Source organism: Pantherophis guttatus, chromosome 3 (genome assembly GCF_059756535.1).
Source record: "Pantherophis guttatus breed Tessera chromosome 3, ASM5975653v1, whole genome shotgun sequence".
In the NCBI taxonomy this organism is placed as follows: domain Eukaryota; kingdom Metazoa; phylum Chordata; class Lepidosauria; order Squamata; family Colubridae; genus Pantherophis; species Pantherophis guttatus.
In genome coordinates, this window is record NC_142065.1 from 128,114,432 (window position 1) to 128,139,558 (window position 25,127).

At 38.3% G+C, this 25,127-nt stretch overlaps 1 protein-coding gene across 3 annotated transcripts in view; it reads left to right on the forward strand.

Annotated features, from left to right (window-relative positions):
* ELP2 (elongator acetyltransferase complex subunit 2) overlaps positions 1-25,127 on the forward strand; it is a 59,711-nt gene that overhangs the window by 13,433 nt on the left and 21,151 nt on the right. For 2 of the 3 annotated variants that reach the window (XM_087891284.1, XM_034411852.3), the window contains exons 7-16: positions 668-734; positions 923-1,066; positions 1,806-1,901; positions 2,296-2,396; positions 3,112-3,243; positions 6,692-6,841; positions 9,430-9,618; positions 10,919-10,988; positions 17,633-17,728; positions 17,847-17,904. In XM_087891284.1, coding sequence (XP_087747410.1) covers positions 668-734; positions 923-1,066; positions 1,806-1,901; positions 2,296-2,396; positions 3,112-3,243; positions 6,692-6,841; positions 9,430-9,618; positions 10,919-10,988; positions 17,633-17,728; positions 17,847-17,904 — 1,103 coding nt within the window. The remainder of the gene's footprint in view (positions 1-667; positions 735-922; positions 1,067-1,805; positions 1,902-2,295; positions 2,397-3,111; positions 3,244-6,691; positions 6,842-9,429; positions 9,619-10,918; positions 10,989-17,632; positions 17,729-17,846; positions 17,905-25,127) is intronic. The other variant, XM_034411854.3, reaches the window with a different exon arrangement.

Here is a 25,127-nt window from a genome sequence, read left to right on the forward strand (position 1 = left end):
ACACACTGTGTGGTTCCCATCTTGACACACTATATCAGTGATGGCTAACCTTTTCCGGACCGAGTGCCCAAAGCGTGCACACAAACGCGTGTGTGCGTGCCTGAACCCCCAAAATGCAATGTGTGCACAGCCCCCTACATGCGCCCCTCCCTGCGCATGCGGCCCCTGCATATGCCCCACTCCTGCACCTGCGTGCATCCCTGCACATGCCCCGTGCATGCACGTGCAGCCCCTCGCACACACAGACTCGACAACCAGCTGGCTGGTGGGAGGCATGCGCACATGCATGGTGGAGCTGAACTGGGGCGACAGCTCGTGTACCCACAAAGAGGCCGCTGCGTGCCACCTGTGGCATGCGTGCCATAGGTTTGCCATCATAGCCCTATATGAAGCTGTGTAGAGTATATAGGAATGTTCTGAGTTCCAATCCTTACGAGAAATAAAAGTCTTGGAGTTTTGTACTTGCAAAACATTTGAGAGACACTGAGATTAAAGATTCTTCAATGTTACAGTAACAAATTTACTATGATAGAAATATCTATGGTCATAAACCAGGAAAGATGCAAAAAGCACCATATTGGATGTTAGGGAACCGCCAAGCTGCACAATGGAAAATTGTAATAAATGTTTATGCTGCATATTGAGGGTGCTTGTTTATTTGTTTCAGTTTCAGAAATCTTTACTACTACATGGACATGAAGACTGGATAAGAGGAGTTGAATGGGCATTTTGTGGTAAATCTCATTGAATTTGGCTTATGAGATTTCAGGGGGGATTTCTCATGTTTTGCAGGCATAGAAACTGGACACTGTTTTGTTTATTAAGTAACCATTGTAAATATTGATTTCTTTGGGGCACTGAATATCCCTTTTAAACTCTTTCTTTAATGACTGCTTTATTAACTTTTTTTTTTTTTTAAAAGATGGAGATCTGTATTTGGCAAGCTGTGCTCAGGATTGTCTGATAAGAATCTGGAAGATGCATGCAACTTCATTGTTTGGGGAAATCCAAGATGAGGACACTATTAGGTTGAAAGAGAATGTTTTCACCATAAAAAGTAGCAATGGTAAATCTGTTCTGTTATATTGGATTTTTTTTCCAAATAAAAATGTTTCCAGCATGGTTAAATAAAAGATAAGATCTCATTCTTCTAATGCATTGTGGAAGAATGTGCTATTAATTAGCTGAAACACAGGCTTCACTTTGTTTTCTTTCAATTAATTTGATTGATGCCCCCATGACATCATAGATATCTGTTCTTGCACATTAATTAAATTTTGTCTGTGCTATATTCTTAATATACATTTACATTCTTTACATTAATATATTTCATAAATGGAATAGAAATAATTACATCCAACTGAATATAGTGAATGAATGTATAGTTTTTCCTTTCCATGTCAGCTGTGTGTTATATTTTATCTATCTGTGAAATATGTATTTGCATCCAGCACCTTGAATATACAGAAGTCCTCTGTCCTCTTCATATCTTTTTTTTAAGGATGAATTCACAGACACAGGATCATAAATTTTGTCATTGTGTTATTTGCAAGGCTGAGTCATTTATACCATGGCTAGATAAGTCTTGACAATTAATTTACTCTTTGACATTTGCTTTCCATTCTGATTGATTTCAACACATGTAACAGAATTTTCTTTCAACTTGCAATGTGGGAACTCTCTGATAGTGAGCTATTGCTTGGTACATGTAGTTTCAAATACAAAGAAGGTGAACTTGGCTGTTTTAAAAACAGGCTGGAATATTTTTTTTCACTCTCTTTTCCACTTGTTTTGTTTTGTGATAGGTGTAGATAAATCCTTTGCAGTTACCTTGGATTCAGTGCTAGCTGGCCATGAAAACTGGGTATATGGAGTTCATTGGCAGCCACCATATTTTAAAGGTAAGTGTGTAATTTCCAATTTGGGTTACTAATAGAGATGACAAGGAATGTAGAATTTATTGCCAAAATAGAGAACTCCATGTTGAGCTACTCCTTCTAATTCAAAGCATAGAAAATTTAAAATGTGTGATACAACAAATTATGGCTTTTTTTTACCGTATGTAGAAGTGAAGAGTCACAGTATCCAGGATTCAATTTACAAGATTTTAGTCCATGCACACCTTTGAAGACATTGTAAATTGCTACCTTCTTTCCAACTTCAGCCATGTATAGTTGTTTCGTGTGGCATTCTTGTAGACTTCCTATTTAAGTTTTTCTTCAGATGTGATTAAAAAAAACCTGTATTTGACAAAAATATATGAAAAAATGGGGATATTTTTTCCTGATACTGTAGATGGCAGGATGGAACAGCCAATGAAGTTACTATCTGCTTCAATGGACAAAACAGTGATCCTGTGGTCTCCAGATGATGAATCTGGAATGTGGTTGGAACAGGTAGATGTGGTTTTTCATTTCCTCTGTTTGTGTCATCAGAGTAAAAGAAATACGCAGGCTTCATTTGCTTCCTTTCTAAAGTGATTTCCCTGCCTGGCATTAACTACAGTCTTGAGTTGCATGTTCCCAAGTGCAAATTAAGGTACTTTTAATTGGAGATTGGAACTTTCGTTGAAACTGGATTAGTCAACCATCGTCACAAGGAAATCTGGCATGGTTTAAACATGGAAGCAGAGTCTATACTGGATAGGGGAAGGGTGGAACAGGCTTAGCATTTAACAACTATTTTGCAGGAAATCAGTTTTGGTTGATTAGGCAGTTGGAAGAAGCACTTTTTATATTGCTGCTGCCTTTGAGTTTGGCAAGTTAACCAAGCATTTAAAAATAACTGCTTTCATACAAAAATATGTGAAATAATTTCTAGAGATTGATTGTATTACTTTTTAGATTGTAGCATTTAATCCTAGCCTCCAGGGAAATATACCTCTATCAAAGTAATTATATAAACTTGCAAACTATCTTGCAAACCTGTTTTCAAAAGGCTTGATTTAATGTATTTTTTTAATTGTGCATGGTATTTGGATACATCTAGAATGACATTGTTTTAACTTCATTTTTAATGCAATTCTAAATCATTTGTCTTTTGCTCACAGTCCTTAATTAGCAGGGGGAAGGCACATACATTCATGCATATTGTATCTTACTTTTTCAAAAGGTCCGAATAGGAGAAGTGGGAGGAAATACGCTTGGATTTTTTGACTGTCAGTTCAGCCCAGACGGATCAATGATTCTTGCTCATGCTTTCCATGGAGCCCTTCATCTTTGGAAACAGACTTCTGCAAACAAGGCAAGAGAGAATTGATTTCTATCATCAAAGCATATATGGAATATCTTTATATAGGAAGAAGTGGCTTTTTGCTCATTCTATATAATCATGTTGTATATTTTTAAACATCTTTTATAAATTGAGGAGCATTGAGGAGGGGTTTCCTCTCTTTTCTGAGCAGTAATAAATAGCAAACCAGTTGAATTGAATAAGTTTGGATAATTAGGACATGCTTGGCCTTTGTGGGGAAAACAAATGGCTATGTGAAGTGACTTTTGGGTCCATCAGCTTTTATCTATTTGGCCCAGAATGATCTCTTCTTATAGCTTTCCCAGATCTGAGACAGACGGGTCTTTTCCCATGTAAGATTGAGAGTATCTTGGCGATGTTTCGATGAGGTCCCACTTGTCATCTTCAGGCTGGTGTCTTCAGCTTTGTGCATGTGCGAGCAAAGCGTGATCGGAGATGCTGTCTCTCTATAAATACTGGTGGGGAGGTGTGGAGTGCTGGCTTTGTTGTTGTAAGCAGGTTGGTTGGCTGTGTTGTTACATCTTGATTAGTTGATGGAGTTAATGTTTGCAGATTAGTCGGCTGTTTCGTAACATCCTGTGTGGGCGAGGTCCTAGCTGTGTGCCCATTAGGCCTTTGTGTTATAACGACCTGGGTAATGGGCCGTGTGGCAGCATCCTGAGCTCCAGTCAGGGGTGAAATGCTCCCGGTTCGGACTGGCTCGGGTGAGTAGGTGGCGATGGCGGCGGGCAGTTCGGAGAACCGGTAGCAAAAATCCCTTCCCCCACAGCCTCCAGCTTGCTTACCTTCGCACGCCTGCCTTGCTTCGCTTGCTGTAATCCCTGCAATCCATTGCATCAGCAAGCAACTGAATCTCCCTGCCTGCAATCAAGCTCATCGGTGAGCAGCTTTATCTGCCTGCCTGCCTGCCTGTAAGTTTTTTTCCCCTTTGGGAGCTTTAAAAAAAATAGTTAATTGGGGGTTTTTTTTAGTTGTTCTTTTTTTAGACCTAGCCATTTAAAGTTTAGGAAGTTTTAAATTTAGCTGCTTTTGTATAAAAATAAAAATAAAATAAAATAATATTTGTGCAGCTTTCTGAGATTTTGTGTGTTTCTGTAGTGTTTCACTCTAACTACACAAACACACAAAATCTCACAAAGCTGTATGTGGAATTTTGTGTGTGTAAAGTGTGAAAGTTGGTTTTTTGGACATTTTGTGGCTGTGTGAGGTTCCTGCTTGTTGCAGGGGCCATTTTGCCCCTGCTTTTACATTGTGGGTGAGCCAGTTGTGTTGTGTTGTGTTGTGTTGTGTGTGTGTAAAGTGTGAAAGTTGTTTTTTTGGGGGCTTTTTGTGGCTGTGTGAGGTTCCTGCTTGTTGCAGGGGCCATTTTGGGTCTAGCACAGCTGCTTTTACATTGTGGGTGAGCCAGGGTTTTGTTTTTGTTTTTTTTTAAATTTGATTTATATGCCGCCCTTCTCCGGAGACTCAGGGCAGCTTACAATGCGTTAAGCAATAGCCTTCATACTTTTGTATATTTATACAAAGTCAGCTTATTGCCCCCACAAACTGGGTCCTCAATTTACCTACCTTAGAAAGGATGGAGCCTGGTGAGATTCGAACTTACAGTAATTGCAGACAGCTGGTGTTAATCACAATGCTATTAGTCTGCTGAGCCCCCAGGCCCCTATTTAGTTGTGTTGTGTTGTGTTTTGTAGGTTAAAAAAGGGCAAAGAAGTGACATCGACTTGGCCACATCCACTGACCACCAAGCCCTGCCCACTAATTAAGCCCTGCCCACAGAACCGGTAGCGAAAATTTTTAGATTTCACCCCTGGCTCCAGTGTTGTGACATCCTGAGTCTTATGCTGCAACATCCTGGGTAGTTGGCTGTGTTGTAACATCCTGAGCTTTATGTTGTAACATCCTGAGTTCTGTGATGTGTTGTCTTGAGCAGAACAGCCAACCAACCCACTTATAACAACAAAGCCAGCACTCGCCACCTCCCCACCAGTATTTATAGAGAGACGGCATCTCCGATCACGCTTTGCTCGTACATGCATGAAGCCAAAGACACCACCCTGAAGATGATGAGTGGGACCTTGTCGAAACGTCGCCAAGATACTCTCAATCTTACACGGGAAAAGACCTGAATATACCAAGACTTGCGTACCTGTACCCGTGAAAATCTACGAAAACATATATATATATATATATATATATATATATATATATATATATATATATATATATATATATATATATGTTTTATTTGTAATTTTCCTTTAACAACCACAACCATACATATTTTGTAGAAAGTGTATTGACTGGGTCAATATACTTTTTACACAATGCTAACATTAATAATACAATTAAATATACATAATCTTTGTCTTCCAACTTCTAAGCTTAATATGCACATTGTAATTGTAATGGATTCTTTTATATATCAGTGTATATAATACTATTTTCCCAATTTGTACTCATTCCCCCCCCCCCCATTTGTTGGGGTTCTACATTCACGTCTTTGTCTTTAAACAATACCATTCTCTCTTTATGATTCTTTTATCACTTTCTCCATAAATATATTTAAATATCAGTAACATTTCTTCATACAATGTGTTCGTTGTCCCCTGCTGAATCACTAATATTTTAATATTTTAAATATTACTCAATGTTCCACTATAATTCCAATATCACAATTTTCTAGAAGCACCAATAAAACCAATTATTAGAGAGTATTTTTTAAAATTCTTTTACTTGGGTTAGATCTCTAGAATAAAAGTTGGAAGTTGTCTCACCCAGTTTCAATGCTCTGTCCATGAACCGCTCCAGCACAAATCTTATTGTTCCAGTTGTCATAGCTTGTGACTTGCCAAAGATGGCTGTCGTCCCTACTGCCGTTCGGGAGAGCTTTCTTCGGACTTAACGAGGAAATTGCGGTTTCCTCGTGGTCGACAAAGCACCTCTCCTTCCTTCACCACCCCTTAAGAACTGCTTTGACCCTGTAGGGTCTCCCAGCATGCAGATACCAGCTGGTTTTTACGGAGCTTGGTGGAGCTCTGCTATTTTCCAGCCGTTCCTGCCACGACGCCAACTGGTCTCCTTGTGTTTATTACAACATTCTGATCTGGATTCATCATGTTCCTCTTGAACATTGTCCGCTGCACCATTGGTTACTCCCTGTTTCGAAATTATTGTTTAGAATTCTATAGCTGAAAGCACTAAGGCTACATATGGTCACTGGAAGATTTGGGCTGAGCTTCCAAAGGCAGACATCTTAAAAGTGTCTGTTTCCTTTGTTATAAACTTTAAAAAACAACCGGAATCTTTTATCATCCAAGAATGACAATGTTCTTTGTAAAGCTTAAATTGATTTTCAACTTTAGTTCTTAGTGAAGAGGACTTCTATATCTAACTTTTACCTCATTCATGGATTACAATATAAATGTTTTTTATTTAGAGTGAATGGACTCCAGAAGTGATGATTTCAGGACATTTTAATTGTGTCCAAGATGTGAAGTGGGATCCAGAGGGAGACTTTATAATTTCTGTTGGTTCTGACCAAACCACAAGAATATTTGCTCCATGGAAAAGAGAGAACAACCCAGAGGTATGTTTTTCAAGCTTGTGAAATTATGTGGATGGAATAGCTAGTTTCAGACCATCCATTTCCAGACAGAAATAAGAGTATTTATTCTGGGCATGGACTCAGTGTGTGGAGAGGGTAAGGGAGATGACCTTCACAAAATAGGTAAGAACAATTGCTGTACCTAGACAAAAAGGAGTAAAATGTTCTTTAAGCCTTGGGAAGCAAGATAATAATTAGTAGCTCAGGTAAACTAATCCCTGATTCACTTGAGGAAGGAGTGGAAGGATAGTATAATCTGACTTCCAGGATTCTGTTTTTATAGCTTATCTCAATACACAGGTAGACTTCCACTTACAACAGTTCATTTAGTGACTGCTCAAAGTTACAATGGTACTGAAAAAAGTGACTTATGACTGTTTTTCACACTTATGACCATTGTAGCAGCCACATACTCATGGAATCAAAATTCAGATGCTTGGCAACTGACTCGTATGACACTTGCAGGGTCCTGGGGTAATGTAACATGCGACCTTCTAACAAGCAAAGTCAATGAGAAATCACTTAACAACCATGCTACTAACTTAACAATTGCAGTGATTCACTTAACAACGATGGGAAGAAAGGTCATAAAAAGTGGGGCAAAGTTCACTTAACAACTGTCTCCATTAGCAACAGACATTTTGGGCTCAATTGTGGTTGTACGTTGAGGTAGTTTTACTCTGATTGTGAAGTTGATTTTCTGCTCTGGTCTGCCTATTGAGACTAACAATGTGCATGTTTGATCTGAATGTTGACCTAAAACTCGGGTTATCAGGTAGAATGGAAGAAAGGCAAAGATAGGGATAGATGGACCTTGGGAAAATTGGAGGAGGGAAGGGCAGGGAGGCCAGTTGGCTATTCTACTGTCACCATATGTTTTTATTTATTTTATTTATTTTATTTTATTTTATTTTATTTTATTTTATTTTATTTTATTTTATTTTATTTATTTTATTTTATTTTATTTTATTTATTTTATTTTATTTTATTTTATTTTATTTATTTTATTTTATTTTATTTTATTTTATTTATTATTTTATTTTATTTTATTTTATTTTATTTTATTTTATTATTATTTTATTTTATTTATTTTATTTTATTTTATTTTATTTTATTTTATTTTATTTTTTTATTTTATTATTTTATTTTATTTTATTTTATTTATTTTATTTTATTTTATTTTATTTTATTTTATTTTATTTTATTTTATTTTATTTTATTTTATTTTATTTTATTTTATTTTATTTTATTTTATTTTATTTTATTTCTATACCTCAGGGCGGTGTACAGCCTGATTAAAAGCACAAAGACAGACAAAATTTAAAAATAATTAAAATTATTAAATGATAGGCTCAATTTAAAACCCCAAATTTAAAATCCCATTTTTAAAAACCCAATTAAAATCTTTACCTTGATAGCCCAGCCTGGCGGAACAACAAGGTTTTGAGGGCACAGCGAAATATACATTTTATCATATGAAGTATTATGACTAGCCCACTAGTTCAAATACAATATATCAAATTTGCTCCTCTGATTATTGCAGGGCCTTCTTTTTCCAGTTTTGCTTAGATACCATAGCTAAGATTGATATTAGAGAAGGGGTAGGTAGGTTGGTTAGATATGTTAGACTTGAATTCAAGATTGGTAGGAAGCAAACTAGGATGAAAGGGAGCTCAGCAAAAGAAAACACTAGGAAGATTGATGGCCAAACTGGTGCACGGACCCTGCAGAGGGAGAGGTACTCTAAGCTTGCCCTACTTGTCTCACAAGAATCCTATCGAATTGGGCTGTGCCAAAACCCAGAATAACTAAGATATTATTATTCCAAATTTACCAGCCACAATGTTCTTGTTTTGGGCACAACTCCTGTAGATAAATTAGAGCTAGCATATCTGAACTGCAAAACTCTGGATGACCATTGAATGGTACCAAACCGATATATAAATTTTAAATTCTGAAAGTTGTTAGGATTTTTACAACCAAGTTTTAAAACGAATATCTTTTTCCAACAGAATATGTAATCTGAACGATAGCTGTTTCTTAAACTTTCCTAAAATTTATGCATATTATATTTATATTGTTTAGTCGTTAGCTACTATTGTATGACATTATCACATGAGTATAAACATTTAGAAGTTTATATTAAAATTAATTGTTTAAAAATAAAATATATAATTATACTTAATTATATCATACATGCAACATAGTTTGCATTGTTCATCTTCTGTTTTGAGTGAGGAATAAAGATTGTTAAAATAAAATTCAGGGGGAGACCAAACGGGGGGACAAAGTTGTATTTTAAACCAGGATAGGATTTTGGTCCCTTTCTGTCAGGTATTGGACAGATCAGCACTGTTTGTCAATTATTTATTAAAGAAAGAAGATTCTTGGCATTTCCAATGCGATCTGAATAGAGGCGAGAATGCATTTTTGTGGGAAATGAACTGAATGTATATTTTCAGCAAACTGTAATTCTAAAATTGATAAAAGATTGATAGAACTTAAAATGTTAAATTCTCCTATAGATTCTAAGATCGGTGCTTGTATAAATGCAGTGGTCCTTTTACTAGGTGTCATGGCATGAAATAGCAAGACCCCAAGTCCATGGGTACGATATGCAGTGTATAGCACTGACAGCACGGTTTCAGTTTGTATCTGGAGCAGATGAGAAAGTGCTTCGCGTGTTTACTGCGCCTAGAAATTTCATTGAGAACTTCAGCAGTATTTCTGGAATATCTCTGGAGAAATTATACTCTGGTGTAAGTTATGTATTCAGTTGCTTTAAAAGAATTAAAAATACTGTGTGCTACTTTTTATGTTTGCATCTCTTCATTTGAATTTGAGCACATTTTAAAACATATTACAGAAATGTAGAATGAACTCAGATATTCTTTACTTAAAGGGCGGATTGAGGTTTGAATTGTCAGGGGCTATAAAGCAGTCTCCTGACCTGTAGGCCATTTGAGAATGTTATAGTGTCATTGGAGAGGATAGGATTAACATTTTCCAGGTTGCATTTTGGGGGGAACGGCAAGGGGAGAACAGGAGCAGGGTGTCTCTATGAGTCAACTCACACCCATCCCCCCGTTTAGCCTATGGTAACCTTTTTGGTGAACAATTCAGGTCTGATTGGAGGATTACTGTCCATTTGTAAAAATGGACACATCAATACCTTGCTTCCAAGAACATCCCTGTTCTCACTGCTACCACTAAAAATTTTCCAGAATGCCAAAAATGGAACAAAATCAGGCTGAAAACTACAGTTTTAGGTAATTTGGGGGGACTTGGAGATAGAGTTTAAAGATAAGGAAGCAAAGAAGTAGCCCATAGAGGCCTTTGACTCTGTTTCCCACTTTTAATTTTAAAAGAAGAGACCAAAAATATGCATGGAGAGAATTAATGGTATTGCCAGTCCTGTGAAATAGACCTTGTCAAGAAACTAACTTCACAAGGACTAGAATTATATTCTGGTCTTACTCTATGCTCTAGAAGTATTCCCTAGTTCTAGTCTTCCTATGGAGTCAGTTTCTTGATGTGGTCTATTTTGTAGGCATTGGTCTGCGAACTGTGGTTTGCCGAACACTAGTGGTGCTGAAGATTGAGTTTGAGTTAGACGTAGTATTAAACTTGTTTTTTTGTGGAGATGTGAATATAATTTTAAATTTGAACATCTGCTTAGTTACAATCCAATCAAAATTCCTAGAAAATGCTCGTAATCTGTGCTGTATGGTATAATTGTTACTTTTGAAGATGTTTTGTATTTGTGACTTAAAACCATGGTTTTATTACTTATTACCTAATATGGTGTATAGATATTTGTACTTTATTCATTGAACGTGGTTGAACAGTTAGCATGATGTATGAACTCAATAGTACTTCTGTATGACCTAGAAAATTAGAACCAAAGCAAAGATTTTAAATTAATTTGAGATTTTTCTAGGAATTCCTTAGTATCATATATACTACATTTTAGATTTGTGACTCACGGAAAGAAGATATCTATAAATATCTATAATGAGAAGATTCAGACAATCATAAACAATATTTTCTTCTTCTTAGCAAATGGTGGATCTTCCAGAAGGGGCTACTGTACCAGCCTTAGGTTTATCCAATAAGGCTGTCTTTGAAGGTAATATCTGCCAGTGTGTGTACTTAACTGCATATTTGTGTACGTGAGTGTTTCTTTGATCATATTTGTGCTATGCAGGTTGATGAGAGAAATTAGCTGAGAGATGAATGATCCTTAGTTAATTTTGTAATGCAAATTAGCATCTCCAATAATTAGAGATTTTGAAAATTGCAGCCTAATATATATGCATGGTAAAAAGTTTCTGTCACCTGGAAATTTTATCTTTTACCTTACATGGAAACATTTCTGCAAATTTCTGCCTCCATTTTGTTGTTAAATTGGCAACATATGGCTTTACATATCAATTTAAATCATAAGATTGTTTGATATATTGTTTATTAGTACACAGGAACTCAGTCACTGTGAATTGTTCAATGGACGGTGGTTAAAGCACATCATGCTTTAAGTATACTGTAACGTGTAAACACCGATTCAATGCAGTTACAGAACTCTTCGACTTACAACCGGTCATTAAATGACTGTTCAGAGTTATGGCAATCTCAGAAAAAGTGCTTTATGGCCTGTAAAGCATTTCCAGCCATATAACACATTACACTGCCCCTCCATGGTCATATCACTGCAGTTTGGGCACTTGACAATCAGCTCACATTTATGACTGGTTGCAGTCCTCCACAATCACATGATTTTTATGATTTGTGATTTCTTTTGCCATTTTCTAGCAAAACACGTCAGTTTGAGAGAATGAATTAGGACTTAAGACCATGTTATTTTATTTTATGTCAATGTTTATTTCTTGATACTTGGATAAAGTCAAATTGTCATTTCATGAAACCATACCTTGTTTTCCCGAAAATAAGACTCTATCTTATATTTTTTTGAACCCTGAAATAAAAGCTTGGCCTTATTTTCGGGGAGGTATTATTATTTTGGGGCGTGTAGAGCAAGATGGGGCTTCTCTTGCAGTCTTACCTGAATTCCAGCTCTGCATTTAAATATTTTCGGAGAGAGCTTGTTTTCGGGGGGGGGGAGGCTTATTTTAGCGCATGTGCTCAAAAGCCTGATTGGGCTTATTATCAGGGGATGTCTTATTTTCGGGGAAACAGGGTAGTTTAAAGTGACATAGTTTAGGCTCTGAGTGTAATGCTCATTTGAAATTAGTCAAAACAAAGGAAGATTTTGGTTCTTGTTTTTGAGGCTTCTTTCAGAAAAGAGAAAATCAGGAGGAAGGTATGAGCTGAGATTACTTGTGCTTGTTCCCATTATGTTAAACCATGGTTTGTTGCAGCATTTAATTCCTTCCTTCCTTCCTCCCTCCCTCCCTCCCTCCTCCCTCCCTCCCTCCTAGACGTGAGTGTAGTTTGGAAATGATTTGAGAAAAGCTTCTCATAGTACCTCTGTGCTATTCATTAGTCACCTACCTTTTCCAAGCTTCTACCAAGCCTGAAAAAAAAATAAAGTTACTTTAAGGAGTTGATTCATTGCACCTCCTAATGCAGCTGGATCTGTTTTTCAAGCTTGCTCCAAAATGTGAAAAATGTTGGGTTGCTTTAATAAATAGTAGAAGCTTATCCCAAGCATTTCTCTAAATCAGTTTTGAAGCTTGTGCAACTCTATTATGCATATCCCAATTCATCATTTAGTTTGTTATTATGATTTTATATATGATTGGTTTTGCATATTTATCATTGTTATGTTCTAGTGATGGAATATCTTATAAAAATAGAAAGTAATTGAAAAATGAAGTAACTTCTGCTTTTGCTTTTGAATTTAAACAATATCAAATTTGAAATCCTTTCTTTTAAGCCCCAAGCATCTATTTTGTTCACAAAGCAGCTACCTCGTTAAATGGATTGCCTTGACAATTTTGGATGTATTTTGAGCTCAAAAGCAGCTCTGTTTCAAACACAGGAAACACAGGTTTGGACTCCAAATACTTTCAAAATGATCAAAACAGAACCTTTCAGTTTCAAAATGGTTGGGATTCAAAATGTTCTGCATACTCCTATTGAACATCCACCACCCAAATCTTAAGAAGAAAGGGTGCGTAGCCTTTCTCTAACATTGTAAGAGAAGCCATGTGTTTGAATTGATAGAACAGGGCTTAGTAAGCAAATGATCTCAAAGACCCAAATGATACAACTATTTCTGCCTCAAAACCTCCTGGTAGTGCAACTCTCTGCATATCTTTTCAGAACTAAACCTTACTGAGTTTAGTGGAAGTTACTCTCAGATTAGTATGGATGGGATCTTCTGCTGTGCCATTGTGTTTGATTTTGTGAGTGTGAGGCTTCAGTCTGTTAGCAAATATAGAAGAAAGAAATTCAAATTAGCCACAGAGGATCTCTTTTAATATATTCACTAATATCTTACAATATTGTCATGCAGGTTCTAGTAGGTTATCATATTTTAATTTCTTTTGAGCACCTGATTTTGTTCAGTGGAGTTACTATATTAACACTGTATTGACTGAGCAAATGATGGCAGGTTAGACATGGGCTTTGAATTATTGGTTTCCACATGTTGGTATATTGTTTGAGTTCAGTATTAGCCCATGTATTTTCAGAAAACTCTGATTCTTGAATAGAAGCAATTCATCATAATTCATGACTCACAATCTGGATCAAATTATTCTCTTCTGTATATTTTTAAGTGTTTCCTTTTTTGAATGAGCTTCCTTTTATTATTAATGTTAGCATAATTGTTATGAAACTGCAAGCTTTAATTGCTTCAGAAATAGGCCTGGAGAGCTTAAATGCTTCTAAGCAATGGTAGGAGAGGGATAGAAATATTGATTCTCTTTGATTGCCCATTTCTGGATCAATGGGACAGTTAAAAATGGAGTTAGTTGACTCTGCAGTCTTATATTAACATACCAGAAGTTAGAAAGTTTCAGTCCTGAATAAATAATGAATAAATATTTGAACATTACATGAGGAAAAAGGAACCAAATAAATTGTAAAGCAATTTGTCCCAGGCTTTTGACCAGATTGTAAAAATTATGTCATTTGGGATTTCAAAGGGAAATTTAAAACAAAGAAATGCATTTCATAGCAATCCAGGAAATTTAAGAAATTATATAAGACCAGGAAAGTATTTATTATTACAGGTGGGGGTGTATATATTTGAGTGAGGAAAACCAAGGAGCTAGACGAGATCGGCATCGGGTCAGAGGCCGCAAAGGCACGACGCAGTCCAAGGCCCCAGTAGCCGCCCTGTCCCAGGCGACCACCAGGTCCTCAGTCGAGTCGTGAGCCAGAGTCTCAGGAAATGGCCCAAGCTCCATCAGGAACCTTTCGGGGTCCATCAGGCGCCTGGGACGGAACCATTTGGTTGGTTCCGTCTCCCTGCGGTGGGTGGAAGTGACTTGAAAGTCCATGTGAAGGAGAGAATGATCAGACCATGACAAGGGCTTGATGTCTATATCCCCTATTCTTAGATCATTCAGCCACTGATCAGAGACAAAAATCAAGTCCAGAGTGTGATTCCCCAAGTGGGTGGGGCCTTGAACTACCTGGATCAGGTCCATGGCCGCCATGGAAGTCATGAACTCCCGAGCCGTTTCTGACATCTCACCAGCGGATGGCAGGTTAAAATCCCCCATAACAATAAGTCTGGGGGTTTCCACCGCCACCCCGGCTATAATGTCGAGCAGCTCAGGCAGGACTGCTGTTACGTGGCAGGGAGCCAGGTACGCAATCAGTAGGCCCATCTGAATCCCCTGACCCCATTTCACAAGGAGGGACTCACATCCGGCTATCTGAGGAACAGTGGCCTCCCTCGGGCAAAGACTTTCTCTAATGATTGCTGCCACTCCCCCACCCCTTCCCTGAGTTCTTGGCTGATGGAATGCACGGAAACCTGGTGGGCACATTTCCACAAGGGGAACTCCTCCCTCCTGGCCTAACCAGGTCTCCGTAATCCTTGCCAGGTCAGCACCCCCCTCTGAAATAAGATCATGAATGAGGGGGGCTTTATTTACCACTGACCTGGCATTACATAACAGCCGTAGACCCAGGATCTGAGATTCTGAACAAACCGGGAAATGAGCAGTGCTTTGGGGGTTGGAGTGGGCAGTTGCTCGTAAACATCGAGTGCGCACTCCCGAAACATAATATGGCCCCCTGCAGCCGTCACATCTGCCCCTCCCACTTACTATACTAATGCCCATCGTTTCATCCCCCTGCATCCTTGTCAGATTTCTGTCCCCATCGTCCCCACCGTGATCATCAGACCCATTACCCCTTTCAGTGGATTTATGGATCCCCCCAGATCCATTCCCACAATCCCTCCCAGAACCCCTTAAAATAGAACTTAAAGATTTATCTAAAAACCCCCAAAGCCGTCAGTTTTTTGCAAACCACCTCTCGGGGCTCCAAAACCCGTCCTCAAGGGCGGCCCTTGATAACTGAAAGGGCCAGACATGCGAGAGGGGGGAATCTCGCAGTGCAAGGAGCTCCGCAATTGAATACATAAAGATAGGAGCGAGTTGAAGGAGATGAAGAATCATTTTCTTCTAAGAGTGTTAGAGATGGTTAAGACAGGTAATTTAAAATAAGGGAGGAAATAGATGTTAAAGGAAGACCAGTATGTTACAAATGTCAATACATCGGAACATCATCGCCCTCTCACGACGATGGGAAGTCTTGTGGTTGTAGTAAGTCCATCCAAAGGAGGTGGGGGTAGAGGTCTCAAAGGGTCGTCCTCTCACAGTGACCAAACCATTTGAAACAAACAAAGAGAAGGTGGTCTATCTCCCCATAATCCAAGACTCTCGATGTCTGTATCTCCTCCAGTCCTGATACCAGCGATGGCCGAGGATTAGATCAAAAAAGTAAGGCAGAGCCACTAGACAAAGTATTTAGGGTTAAATAATCAGGGTAATCTTGGGGAATAGGTGGTAAATAAAGCTGCAGATCGATCTAAGATTGCAAGTTAACGCTGAGTGGTCGTAATAGACCTAGATCTGATAAAGGAGAGAGGGACAGTTGAGGGGGAGAGTAAGTCATCATCTCCAGTTTGTAATCCTCAGTCCCTATCCATCACCTTGCTCAGGCTATTTAGTTCAATTAGTTTAATAAGTCCTCAGAGTTTCAAGAAAGAGGAGTGCAACAGATCCCTAGAGGTTGAAGGGATCCTAACGTTTATAGCCTTTGCAGCATTGCCCTCTCCTCTATTAACAACGAGGGCTTCCTTGCAGCCTCCTGGTGTTGCTGTCGCTGTCGCTGCCATTAGCGCCATTCCCCTCGCCATTGTGGTAACCCCCCTTGGCGTAGACATCGCCGCCGTGTTGCTACATGCAGCGCCTATTAGCCCAGGCATCATTATCAACACCCTATCCGGAGTTGCTGTTGCCACCGTCTCGCCAACCATTTCATCAGATGTATTAGACTCAGTGGTTGACCCGGTCGTGACAGCCAGGCTTTGATGTTGACATCCTCTGCACTGCCCTCAGTCTTTTTACCGACAAACAGCTGATCTTCAGGCTCGGCTCGGGTTTTATCCTTGGGCTCCATCCACAGTTCTATTGAGCCGAAAATACCTCAGCTTGCTGGGAGGGGGGGTCTATGGATGGTTAATTGACCCCCACACTCTTGAAAATGTCGAAACATCTCCCTCCTAGCCTCGGAGTTTCAGCTCTGAGCTGCCATTTTGTTTTGCAACTGTCAACGGAATTTTTATTTGGTATGTACTTATATCTAAGTATAAGATCTATGATTCCTCTCAACAACAGTTTTATATGGTAAGGTGTACTTTGAAAAAGTGAATAACCCAGCATCACCTAGTAAACTGCGGATGATGGAAAACTAAAATCTGGATCCCTCTCAGTCCAGTGCCACAGTTTTGAAAATTTTGAGCTCTGTGGATTATACTTTTGGACATTGGGATTTGATTCAGTTCTAAAAGGTGCTTTGGAACATGCGGGAGCATGACATAGTACCTAGCATCATATACCTCTTTAAGGCAGCTCTGTCTTTTCCAAGACAGAGTCCTTCAAACACAGTCCTTCACAGGAGCCACACCGTCATGGAGGTTCTATGTCCGAGCCCCAAAGCACCTTTTTGAAATTGAATTCAAACTCCTGTCTAAGCCTGTAAAATACAGAATTACTGCCTTGTAGTGTAAACTTATATATGCCCATTGAAGAGTAAATACAACTGCATAGTTGATTATTGTAATTCTGCATGACTGGCATTCCTCTTCCGTAAATGTTTTATCTTGCCTCTTTTTTCTTTTGGTTCATTATATTTGACTGAGAGTAGACTAGAACTTTGCTGTCCCTGTTCCTAGTTCAACCGTTTGAAGAATGCATCATTAATGAATGAATGGTTTTAATTCATCTTATCTTTTCATACTGCATTTTCCCCGTCATGATCATAAGAGCATAAGGAAATCTGAATGCATTGTTATACCAGCCTCTTTCTTTCATCCTGTTATGAGAGTTTAACTTATCCCAGCTGCTGTCATGGTTTGCATCATGAGGCCCAATTATTTTAACATGCAGTGTAATATCTTCTGACTTTCCTACTCATGCTGTTTAGATTATGGCTTAACTTGTCTTTAGATTCTTTTTATCTTGAAGCTGGAGTTGTTTCTTTCTGTTTTAGTGCTCGGTAACAGATGCCATCTTTTTTCAGGTTCCATACTTGGTGACTTTTAAAGCAATAACATTTGTATGTTTGCAGCTGCAGATACAACAGCTCAAAAAACTGAAGAAGAAAATCTCAGTAATGCTTCCAGACAGTACCGTGAAAATTACTTTCAGCCATGTAGTCTTTCAGGTATGCAATATGTTAAATTCAGTACCTAATTCTGGAGTAAAGCTGGTTCTTCAAACAGCTGACAGGTTGACCAGTTCAGGATAAGGACAACAATACTGAATTGAATTATTTCTTTCAGAACCTCCCACAGAAGATCATCTCTTGCAGAATACACTGTGGCCCGAAACTCAAAAGTTGTAAGTTACTTTGTTTATAGATGTACAAACATACCTCCAAAATGGAAACCATTTAAAGTCCTCGGTTTTTGAGTAATTTCAATTTTACAGGTAGTTCGCAACTTATGACTGTAATGGAAGTAAAGGCTGGAAACGGCAAAAACCACAAAAAATTATGACTCACGTGGTTGTGGCACTGCAAACAGCTGTAAATGCAAACTGGTTGTCAACGTCCAAAATGCGATCATCCAACTGTAGGGTGTGTGTATGGCTGTCAAAACTTCAAAATTGGGTCATAACTAGCTCTGGGAAGATCAGTTGTAACTGAACAGTTGTTAAGTAGCTAGTTGTTAAGCAACGAGTACTTGTACAATTTTCCTGTTAAATGTGGAGTTCTGGGTTAAGTTAGAGCCAGATATATGATTGCATTTTTTAAAACTAGGTTGTGTATCCAACTCTTCATGAAAGGACCACAGTGCAGAGCTATGAACAAAGGGAAATGCTACTTCATTTCATTTAGCAGGCTTAGCAGGCAAAAGATTTATCAGAGTATTTTTCTTGTATTTCTACCATTTGAATGTTAATGCTAATCCAAACATGTCTGGTCTGTTCTTGGCTAAAGAGAGTAATAAAACAATATGAAGAAAGTGTGCAGAAAATGGCTTCCAGATTAATTTTTTTCATATTCTTTCCAGGAGCAGGCATAGGAGTAATGAGCTGCAGATGTATCTGTTCATGATCTCCCCTCATGTTATGTGTTTGTATATATGTGTCATTGGGGAGTGTGGGCAGGCTGAATACTCTCCACTCTGAATAACATGGATGGAAGGAGGCTTAGAATGGAATTCCAGTCTAATTAATATTCTGTTCCAAAGGGATGGATTGGGAAATTTCTTCTGGAATTTTCTTCTCTGTAGGCTCTGGTCTAATCTGGCCTATGTTCAAGTTCTCTCTCTCTCACTCTATCTATCTCTAACTTCACTCTCTCATTTCCTCCATTTGTTGCATTTTTTGGAGAATTATTATTTTGCTGATTAACAGACAGATGCTCAGAATGAGCCATGTTAAATAATTTCTTTCCCACATTCTATTTCCTTGGAAAAAATAAAACCATTGAACTCTGCAGTGTGAGCAATACTGTAAGACATCAAGACTTTTACACATTCATAGATCTCTCAGAGGTATAATGCCTCTTTGGGGCCTTGCCTTTTAGATGTAAACCGGACTCACAAATATTCACAATATTCACCGGACTCACAAATATTCAAATATTTAAATATCTTTTAGTATTTTATACATTCAATTTTAAAATTGGTTTTAAATAGTTCGGGGTTTTAAATTTGTCAGAGCCAAAATTATTTAATTTGATTTTATTCTTTTTTAAATTTTGTATGTATGTGTTTTATTGTTTGGCTGTGCACCGCCCTGAGTCCTTCGGGAGTAGGGCGGTATAGAAATCAAATAAAATAAATTAAAAAATTCACCACATTTCCTGTACCTGTGCTTAAATATTGTGTATCAGTTACTAGTTAATGGTTGGTCACACAGTCAGCCAGATATTTATATTGGATTTGGTATTTTATCCACCTATCAAGTTCTGCCCAAGGACCCCGGATAGGGAGATGTTATTTCATAATGTTAAAGGTATCATCACAGGATGTAAGCTGTTCTCAAAAAAACTACCTTTTGCAGTTGATTGATGGTGACTTTTGTTAATGTTGATGGTGTTCAAATGTTACTCCAGATGTTTTGGGATTTCACCCAAGGAAGCTTGTCACTATCTTTGCTTTCTTTTACCATAGTCATTCTTCTGATTGCAGGTCTTTGTATTTTGTCATTTTTTCTGGTTCTTTCTCTTCTGTTCTGCTATCCACTATCCAGACTTTTTTGTCTTTCTTATTGACAGTTGTTAAGTCTAGGATGTTGTGTGGCAGGTGTTTGTCAAGTCTGGGGTGTTGTGTGGTATGTGCTTGTCTGTTCAAATTTTAAAGTCCCAGAACACTTTAGCTCCTTCATTTTTATTACTTTATCTATTTTGTGGTCCCACCAGTTCTGATATTGTTGTTATTAAATTTATTAGCCACCCAACCAGTGGACTCTGGGTATTATCCATGTTTAGTACAGTTTGAATAATAAACAGTTTTCTATATTCACAATCATGACTTTATACTTTTTACAAAAGAAAGTTCTTCTTTTTGTTGTTCACACAGAGGAGCACAATTTTAGGCCCCAAGTTTCAACACTCAATTGCAGCCTACAGTGACTTCAAAAGGTTGTTGTGATTGTTATTGTTGATGTAACAGAAGAAGAAATAATTAAATAAATGATGAAGAGTTATATTTAATATATAAATGCAAATCAAATCAAAACTGGTCATTTTAAACTACTTTTGCAATGAGCTTCCCAATATGCCACTTAAAGGCCAAATATGTATCTTAGCCAAACATGGCAAAGAGTTTGATTGGAAATGCTTCCATATTTAATCACTTAAATTCACTTAAAGAGAATTCCCTTCACCTGCCTTGGGGCAATCATGGAAGACTTCTGAAGAAGCTTGGAAGTTTGTTTAACAACATGTATGGATCCATTTCAAATTTACAGCTACTCTTAACTTCCTTTGCATTCATAGTAAGACAGAATATAAGTAAAATAATACCTACATTGCCATTAAACAGCTTCATTTTTCTTTTAAGCATTTTTTCATAATTGTCATTAAAATTTCTTTGTACAATAAGGCACATTTCCTTATCTCTGGTTATATAGGAAATTGAATAAGATTAAGGAAAAAAGATAAATGGAATTGGAAATTCATTACTCTTGAGTACAAAAAGAAATACGTGTATTTTAATATTTTGCATATACTTTGCACGCTCCTATTTACTCATCTGTGGATCTTCATGTTATAATAATACATGGGATACCTTTCCTTGATACCCACATCTAGTCCAAATAAAATATAGCTGTGCCCTTTTGTTCTTTTCCAACCTGGAACTTCAGGAGGGAAACATTCCTTACTTATGAGACAGTCCCTATAATAGGAAAGTATAATCTGTTCATTTCAGTACAGCATTGCCTAGCTTATTAAACTTCATATTTGATACCCATTCCTCTGACCTTTTCTCTCTAAGGAGTTATCTGATTAGTATAAAGATTGTGTCCTATGATCATCTTTAACTAGCCATCCAAGGGCAAACTTTTATTACTAGAGCTACTCATCTGAATTTATTAAAGATGCAGATTAAAAAATCCATAAAAGTTAGAAAGGTTTCCTAATCTTTTTCCTAAAACAAATTAATAATGTTGCTATCCCTTTCTTCTAAGATTATAGTTGCAGGCAGGGTTTGTGGACCCTTTAATTATTCACTCATTACTTTTCATCTTTTGCCAAGGAATTCAGAGCATCATATTAGTAAAGTACAAAATGGAGCAGTTTGTAGGGAAATCCTTGGTTCTGGGGGGGGGGGAGAAATTGTCCCCCTCAGAACAGGTTCGCAATTTGGGTGTCCTCCTAGACTCACAGCTAAGATTAGAGCAACATCTGACAGCTGTGGCTAGGGGGACCTTTGCACAGGTTCGCCTGGTGCACCAATTGCAACCCTACTTGGATCGGGAGGCTCTCCTCACGATCACTCATGCCCTTGTCACCTCACGGTTAGATTATTTCAACGCGCTCTACATGGGGCTACCCTTGAAAAGTGTTCGGAGACTACAGTTGGTCCAGAACGCAGCTGCGCGAGCTGTCGTGGGTGCACCTAGGTACACCCACATTACACCAATTCTCCGTGAGCTGCGCTGGCTCCCTATTGGTCTCCAGTCACAATTCAAGGTGTTGGTTATTACCTTTAAAGCTCTACATGGCTCAGGGCCAGGGTATCTTCGAGACCGCCTTCTACTGCATAACTCCCAATAACAGGTAAGATCCCACAGAGTTGGTCTCCTCCGGGTCCCGTCAAATAAACAATGCCAGCTGGCGGGCCCGCGGGGGAGGGCCTTCTCTAAGGCTGCCGCAGCTCTCTGGAACCAGTTACCTCCTGAGGTCCGGACCATCTCCACCCTATTGGCCTTCCGAAAAGCGGTGAAGACCTGCCTTTTCCGGCAGGCCTGGGGCCGTTGATCTTGCTCTTGCGATCCGGCGAGATCTGGCCATGAATGGTGTGAATGAGTTTTAATGTTTTTAATGTTTTTAATTTTTAAATGATTTTTATAATGATTTTAAATGCATTGTGAGCCGCCCTGAGTCTTCGGAGAGAGATGGCATACAAATTGAATTAATTAATAAATAATAAATAATAAATTATTGGATAAAAGTAGACCAGTGTCAGCCCTTTGAGATTAGTCCAGACAAGAAGCACAAATTATGAATACTGACAAACCACCTTTATTGTAAGATTACAGCAATAAAATCTTGGAAGTCTTTCTGGAAAACTATGGAGGATCCCTTCTGAGATGCTTTCCATACCCATTTTCCTTCTGTAGGCTGAGATATCTTTTGCATGATGGTTGTCTGGAATGTGGAGCTAACTCCTGCCCCCCCAAGATCATTCCCACATACCATTACAACCAGTGGGCCTCATATATCAGTTTAAGAACAGGATGTTCCTTGTTGCAAGCTTCCTGTTTGCAAAATAAAGGGTACAGTTAAGCAATTATTGATATTGCCACTCTCACCAGGAAGACTTTTCTGCAGCAAAGGAATGCTTACCTCCTACACCAATATTTTCTCAAAACAATATTTATTTATTTATTTATTTATTTATTTATTTATTTAATTAATTAATTAATTAATTACATTTCTATACCGCCCTTCTCCCGAAGGACTCAAGGCGGTGTACAGCCATATTAAAACAAACCCATCACAAAAATTAAAAACCGTTAAAATAATTAAAGCAATTTGGCCGTTATTAAAACCCTTAGCTAAAACCCCTTTAAAACCAGTTAAAACCCATTAACATTAATTTAGTCGGTCAGGCCGGCTTGATTGAACAATAGAGTCTTCAGAGCATGACGGAAGGTGCGGAGGTAGGGGATCCTTCTTATATTCGGGGGCAGCTCATTCCATAGGGCAGGAGCCCCCACAGAGAAGGCTCTTCCCCTGGGGGTCGCCAGCCAACATTGCTTGGCCGACAGCACCCTGAGGAGGCCCTCTCTGTGAGAGCGTATCGGATGGTGGGAGGCATTCGGTGGTAGAAGGCGGTCCTGTAGGTATCCCGGTCCTAAGCCATGGAGCGCTTTGAAGATGGTGACAAGCACCTTGAAACGCACCTGGAAGACGACTGGGAGCCAGTGCAGCTCGCGCAAGAGAGGTGTCCTGAACTATATGTGTTCTCTTCTATTGAATTTTGCATTTCATTTTTTAATCAATGTTACTTGAATATTTGAGTATAAACACAGGTTCAAAAGTAATAAATAAAATAATATCCAGCTTTTTAGCTTGCACTTGTATAAATCTTAATGAGCTAAATAATAAAACCCAATTGTTTTAAAACAGAATATTCTCCTTGATTACTATTCTCAAATGTAATCTGTAATTCAAAAGAACAAGTCAATTGATTAAAACAATAACAAGAGAATATTTTTTTTTTCTTTACTCTTCCTGAGAACTCTTAGGAGATCTGAGGTAAAACAATTCTCTCTGCTAGAGTAAGGAAGGCATTTGAAATATCCAAGCAGGAACATTTGTAGGTGATTAAATATTTTAGGAGAAAAAATACTCTTTAAAAGACCAGAAGTGGGATCACTTCTAAATAGAGGTCAATATGAACTAATGTCGAGTACTTAATGTCTGACAGATGTCCTCAAGGATATCCTTAATGTTTGTTTTGTTTTATGTTTTATTTGATTTGTATACCACCCTACTCCCGAAGGACTCAGGGCGGTGAACAGCCAAACAATAAAATAACATAGATACAAAAAATTTAAAAAACCAGATAAAATCAGATTAAATCATTTTGGCCCAGACAAATTTAAAACACCCCAATAATTTAAAAACAGATTAAAATTTACATGTTTAAAAAGGGAAGAGATTAGGCCAAGCCCGCCTGATGGAATAAAAAGGTCTTCACAGCGCGGCGGAAGGTGCGCAGATCCGGGATCCTCCGTATCTCTGGGGGGAGCTCATTCCAGATGGTAGGTGCCCCCACAGAGAAGGCTCTCCCCCTAGGGGTCGCCAGCCGACATTGTTTGGCTAACGGCACCCGGAGGAGTCCCTCTCTATGAGAGCGTACTGGCCGGTGGGAGGCTATTGGTGGTAGTAGGCAGTCCCGTAGATAATGGGCTGACAAATCCCTCATAACAGGTTGATTTACAAAATTTACTTCACAACAAAAACTTCAGGAAAAAAATAAGTCAAGCAGGAATTCACATCTTTCGAATGGCACAACCAAAAGATAACTAACATAGCATTGGCTTATAAGGAAGAATATGATTGAGTTTGTCTGTGTGTGTGTGTGTGTGTGTGTGTGTGTGTGTGTGTGTGTAAGTGAAGCTAGTTGCAAAACACCAAAAGACTGTTTGGTGAAACGGTGTCTGCCATTCTTTCTGACTGCATCTATTGCAGGATTGGTTTTATCTTGAATATTTACTGTTAATCCCTATTGTTTATCTTGGTCTTTTTTATAGCAAATTACTGAACTCACCATTTCTTATTTTTTAAAGCTCTAAGAAACATGGGGGCTGAGCACCAAGAGAGATGACCGTGAATGTTGGTTATGTGAATAGACCACATGGATATCACACAACAGCTCACTGATATAAAATCCCTGAAATTGTCATACTTGGTTGTACCTGAATGATTGTGTGGTTATGCTTCATTTGGTAGGTTTCTTGTACTAAGACCTTTAGCAAACTTATCTTGCAGGAATTTAAGTTAGAAAATAATTCATTTCGCTGGCATAGATAGGCCCTCCGCATGCCATCTTCCTGCTGTTATCTGGAAACTGCAAGCTGTTATCTGCAAACAAGGCAATGCACACTGCTGCAGAGATTTTGTATAGCATCACTCCATTCAGAAAGTCTGTGGGAGAAAATATCTCTTCCCAGGTAACACCACTTTAATCCAGAATAGGTTTTTGACAGTAAGAGAAATTGTTATTTGACTTTGGATTTCCTCTCTTTTCTTTGCTACCCGATAAGAAAATCATGAATTTAAAATTGTGCTTTTAAAGTGTGGATTTAAAATTGTGTCTTTTCCTGACCCACTTGAGCTCTTGTCTTGTTTCAGAACAAATTCCAGAACTTGTTTAGTT